The following is a 6161-nucleotide window of genomic DNA, read 5'->3' on the forward strand; positions in this document are numbered from 1 at the left end:
TCAGACATACAAAATTCTCCAAAGCTGATTACAGCCTCCTGAAGGATGGTATAAACAGCTTCACAGCCCCCTCCCCCTCTGTAGGAACTAGTACCAATATCCAAAATTACACCAAAGCACTATACAAGCATTTATATATATGCATGGAATCAGGAATATCCGACAGGACTAAATCATCCTCCGTAAGGAAGAGTAAATGTGTCTGGTGGACATCTGCAATAAATAAACTCTATAACAAAAGGAAAAAATTGCTGTCCCCAAGACCAAGAAGGAGCAGGTGCCCAATTGGAAGCAATGCATGCTTAGCCTGAACAAGCAAAAACAGCACTAGTGAAATCCTCCAAAGCAAACTTCAAGTCCAAATTGGCCACATCTACTAGAGAAAATCATAAGGTCTTCCTCACATATGTCCACAACCTCAAAGGAAGCACCCAGATCTGTTCAGAACTGGTGGTCAAGAGCACCACATATACAAATGCCATAGATATAGCAAACTTGCTGGCTGACAGATTCAGCAAAAACTTTACCCCCCCCCTGTACTTGCAGTATAAAATGTGATTTTATATATTTATAAGAAACTCTTCAAAATCCAATAAAAGGAAGTTAAATACTGCAAACAGAAAACTAAAAAAGTGGATTTATGAATGCAAAAAAAATTCTGAGCTTAGATTAGCACATGTGAAGGATAGTAAGATGTGTTATAATTAAGTAAATAGTCAAAGGAAGGAAATTACAGCCCCTGGCTCAATAATATTAATAACTCACTGGCAGATACAGATTACTGAGTGCAGTCACAGGATTATAATACACCACAAGTGTAGTGGTTGTTGAACAACAGCATATCACAATCGAACATGATTATACAACAGTAACACATCACAGGTCCATGTAGTCACAGGAGAGTAATGCATCACAAGTGCACTCTGTCACAAGACCAGCAGCACATCCTCAGTGCATCTGTTTAAGAGATCACAATACATCACCAGTGCATATGGTTATTGGTCTATTAAACAGCATAGCTGGAAACAGTAACAAAATAGCAACTTGTTAAAACTGCATGTGATTATAGAACAGAAATACATTACAAGTGCAGATGGTCACAGGACAGCACTACATCAGAACTGTACAAAACCAAAGCTAAGTATATGTTACCATGTGCAGTTCTCTAAACTGCCACCCACCTCAACTCAAAGTTGAGGAGCAGAATAAAAATCCACTGTATTCAGCATTCATCAGACCTATCATTGAGTACAGTGCCCCGTTTGGTATGTACCTAACTAGGCATATCCAACAACAGGAACGTCCACAGAAGTTCCTCACTAAAAGAATACAGAGCATAAGTATTATGTCCTATGCAAACTGCCTCAAGGCCCTATCCCTGTATTCTGTCTCCTACAGGCTTTTGAGGGGAGATCTATGCCCGGCATACAGGGCATTGTCAGACCCCACTCTGATGGACCTCCTGCATATTCAAAAAAAGAAACAGTACCAGAATTACCAGTTCTAAAGACTTAAACCTTGCCTGTGATATAAATAGGACCTGCTGGAGAGATAAGTATGTATCCCAGAGACTACCCCGTGTATGGAACAGGCTCCCCATCCATGTGAAGCAGACTTCCTCCCTAATCCAATTCAAGTGCAGCTTGGACAATTGGAAGGGAAACCAGAAATTCATCCCTGGTTTGGCACCTATGTCTCTGATGCAAACAGGTAACCTGTAAATGGTTCATCTCCCAGGCCCATGTTTACACTTATCAGGGGTATCAGAACTCGTCAGAGATTTGGGATGTATGGTTAGGCTTAAAAAGGCCCTTGTGGTCGTTAACCTAGTAAATACCTATGAATCTATAAACCTAAAAGGTCTTCTCAAAGTTAAAGACACAGACACGAAAAAAATCTTACCACAAGTATAACAAGTAGCTTACTGCAATTAATTCACAGCACTTCAGCTACTGACTACTAATGCAGTATCAGCATTCATTAATAAAGCCACAATATCCCCATAGCTTCATAAAGCAATGTCAGTACTCCAATCCTACTCCCACGACATCATCACCTATGAATCGACCCCCCAATAGCTCGCAGCCAGGGCAGCCAACCCCTTTGCCCTGCCCGAGTTATGTAACTGGAACTTTAGGTGGCCAAACAATAGTAATACAATACAAATGCCCACAGTCATAGAATATTAACCTATTACATATGCATGTGATAACAGGAAAGCATTGAATATGGGTGGCATCTGTGATAAAAACAAAAGTGACATGTGACTCACTTGAATGTAGCGGGCTGAAGTAGTTTTTCATTAAAGTGAAAATTACTTTAGGAAAAGACAGACAGGTGTGGCATTTTTTGCTGGTGGAGGTACCTCAACCCCCAACCCAAGCTAATGCAATTAACCCCAAGATCTCCAGAACATGAAGAACTGTATTCCTTGGTTTCTGACAACTCTGAAAATTGAGTCAGCTGCCATTTTCAGCAGTGTTTGAGGTATGCCCTTCAACCATTTCTGCCTTTCAGAAATGATTTCTACAAACAGACAGGGCACAGATAGCAGCACATAAATCAAATGCTTGAAGGACAGCAACATATCAAAAGTACGCATCACATTCAGCTTTATTTAGCATCTCATAACTGTTTCCGAAAGTATCTTTATTGTTATTACCATGACTTTAAATAACAGGATGCCTATATATATATATATATATATTTTTTTTTTTATTAAAGGTTTACCAAACAGATGCTGCTCACTTCCTTTGTCGAAACAAGTACTACGGGAGGAAGCTTTCTAAAGAAGGGTTCCAACAGACCCTCTTTCAGTTCCTGCACAATGGTGAACGTCTCAGGACGGACCTCCTAGACCCAGTTCTGCTTCTGCTTCAGCGACTAATGTCTGTCATAGAGCAACAGAATTCGTATCGATTCTACTCTAGCTCATTGCTCATCATCTACGAAGGAGAGGATCCCACCCGAGAAAACGACAGGACTTCCCTGCCCACAAATCAGAACAAATCTGCTATGATTGATGTACGTATGATTGATTTTGCTCACACAACTTACAACACATCCAAGGATAATTATACCACCTATGATGGTCCTGACAATGGCTACCTTCTAGGACTACAGACTTTAATTGGAATATTTCAGAACTTAAAAGCAGGAGAATGAGGCTACAGAAAATCACACACACATACATATGTATGCATTCTGGGCACTGTAACAGCTCCCTTACCCCCAAGAGTGAGGCTGGAACTTACTCCTCAGTGACAAGCTATTTAGTTTCATGTCTTGTTCCTCCGCCACTCGCAGCTGCTGCTCTCTTCACCTAGACTATGACATATGTGTGAATAGTTGCATGATTAGTTTGTACACAGTAGTCTTTCATGGAATTAAGTTTGCTTATGAAACAAGAGGGCTGGAAGACAGACCTACAGTCTCACAAAGGTTGTTTCATTACCACATTACTCTTTTCTTAAAGTAACACTTGATATCACATGTTGATTAAAATGAGACTACACAGTGAAACCCCAAAAAAGACATGTCTACTTCTAGCTATTTTCTAGTTGTTAAGGGGGGGGGGCTGACGTACGATGCCCCAAGTGGCTGGTGCATATGCATTGCTGATGGATTGCTTCTGCTTTATTGCAGTTACCACCACCACCACAACCAGAGGGGATCATGTTAATGAAAAAAAAGTATAAAACAGTACTGGATGCTTGCTAGATGGAATGAAGGTGACATGAAAAATCACAGCTACTGAGTATATTTATTTATGTATTAATTTATTTTGTTCAGTCACTTGTTTACATAGTCTATGGAAGCCCAAAGAGATGGCATATAGACACTGTTGTAATTCCATACATATATAGGACCTGGCTACAGGTTACACATCAAGGGTCACCACATTTCAAACATGACTGGGTGTGAGACAGAACCACCACTGTCTACAGAAACTTCCCTCCTCTCATCATATCTCTTGACTGGGGAGCTCTATATTGATCACATGCTGTGTTATCGCATCTTAACATATTGTAAAGACAAAAAACACATTTTCATGTTTGTACATCACAGCTTGCTTTGCCAAAGGTGTTGTAGTTGATCCAAGGTTGTGAGACATGGAGAAGAGGAAAGGTGAGTTGTATAGGTGTTTTCCATAATCCGTTTTTCTCTGAGTTTGTATGACCTCTGAATCGATATATATAGAGAGATCAGAAGTGAGGGCAGAGCCTCCACATCAGTAGGGCACAGCTTGCCTGCAAAAATGTTTTCTTTGTAATTTTTCATGTTGTTTGCACACTGGTATATCAGTACCAGCATTACATGAGACATACTTGATCTTTTACTTGCAATATTTACCATTTCAACTAAGAAGAGATAGATTCCTAGTAAATCCCTTAACTAGGTCTTATTCTGAAGCAAAATGCTTTCCTGTTTATTTATTTCAGGAGTGCAGTCACACCTGAACTGCTGTGGTGCTAACTTATGTATTCTAATTAATGTTTTCAATTTGTGGCATCATTATCATATGTTTGCTGCACTGTTAACCATTCTTACAGAGGGTGACACCAGCTAATGACAGTATTAGATCAAAACTTATTTAACAGGAAATAATAGTGTTCCATGTGTGAGCACATCAGAGAGCAAGCAGTTCTCTGGGGTCTTAAAATGGTGGCTGCAATACTTCTAGCTGCAGTTCACAGGTCAAGAAAAATGGCTGTATGTATCTGTACAGCAGCAACATCCCAGCTGATCAGAAGGGTTTATGGGTATATGTGTGTGTGTTGCCTCACAGTAATGCCAAGAGAACAGCAAATAACTTAGGATTTGAAATGAAGCTGCAGGCTCATTCTCTATTTCTGTGCTGCACTGTAAATGCATATGAAAATATGTGAAGGATATACACATACATACACTTGAACAGTATTATAAGTCCTGCAGTACTGTAGTTCCTGTGCTATTTGTGAAGGATGCTACACCCTGCATTACTGCATGTTTGTTCCTTGTAATGGAGTTTTCCTTATAAATTCCTTCATCTGCAGTGAAGAGTTTGCATCAGGATGACAGGACATGGTACACGGGGCATGCATTGCGTTCTAGGATACTGCACCCCTCCCACTACATGCATAGGGTGCTGCAGTGTACCACCATACCACCAGATATGTATTCATTATAGTCTTGTTTCTCCTAACACTGCATTTCACCCACAAACCATTCCTAGATGATAGCTATAAAAAACTGGGATAGTAAAAATCCGTCAAAAACATTCTTGAGGCAGGGCTGCATTTTTCAGCTCACCCACATGGCTGCTTTCTTAGTCCCCAAAATATCAAAAGCTGGAACACTGGTAATGGGAACTTACACTACACTTTACTGTGAGATGGGATGTTAGGTTACTGCGTCTGCTAAAACGCAGGCGTGACTCTTCCTTCTGTAACACTCAATAGTGTTATAAATCACCTTTCTTCATTTCCCAAGTGGAAAGCATGCATAAAGCCTTTTAATCTTTCCACATGCAATCCACAAGTGTATACAGACTCACTGGCTAGCCATCACAGGCAGCATCGTCAGACTTCCCTAATTACAATGCCAAGATCAATTATGCTAACTGCAGCCTGTTAGTTTTGTGGATTTAAGAAATTACATGATTTGAACAAGTCAGCTTTCATTTTTTTTTTTTTGGTGGTGGGGGTTACTTAACATTTTTAGGTTTAAGTAGGTGGTTACAAGTTAAGGCTAAAAATTTACCTTCGAATTACACTGGTGATATCCGTCACACTTAGAAATGTATTACATACTATCTGCCTTTGTGGCATACAGGAATAAAGCTCTGACTATAACCGAGATGGCCAGAAACTAACTAGCAGTTTGGATGCTGTAAGAGCAGGGAAGGATGGTAGTTTGAGTGAGTGAGTGAGTGAGTGAGTGAGTGAGTGAGTGAGTGAGTGAGTGAGTGAGTGAGTGAGTGAGTGAGTGAGTGAGTGGGTGGGTGGGTGGGTGAGTGAGTGAGTGAGTGAGTGAGTGAGTGAGTGAGTGAGTGAGTGAGTGAGTGAGTGAGTGAGTGAGTGAGTGAGTGCAGCTTGGGGGGGGTGGCTTCCAGTCATCCAGGTGCCACCATCCAAGCAAAGGCTTGTGCAACACAGAACTAGGTAGGACTGGAGACAAGG

At 40.7% G+C, this 6161-nt stretch overlaps 1 protein-coding gene across 2 annotated transcripts in view; it reads left to right on the top strand.

Annotated features, from left to right (window-relative positions):
- The window catches only part of IP6K3 (inositol hexakisphosphate kinase 3), a 200874-nt gene extending 197127 nt beyond the window's left edge, over nucleotides 1–3747 (top strand). For both annotated transcript variants that reach the window (XM_044076488.1, XM_044076489.1), the window contains exon 6: nucleotides 2725–3747. In XM_044076488.1, the coding sequence (XP_043932423.1) occupies nucleotides 2725–3165 (441 nt within the window). In that variant the 3' untranslated portion in view covers nucleotides 3166–3747. The remainder of the gene's footprint in view (nucleotides 1–2724) is intronic.
- The last annotated feature ends 2414 nt before the right edge of the window (nucleotides 3748–6161 follow it).

This window comes from Protopterus annectens, chromosome 7.part0 (genome assembly GCF_019279795.1).
Source record: "Protopterus annectens isolate FY-2018-M chromosome 7.part0, PAN1.0, whole genome shotgun sequence".
NCBI classification, from domain to species: domain Eukaryota; kingdom Metazoa; phylum Chordata; order Ceratodontiformes; family Protopteridae; genus Protopterus; species Protopterus annectens.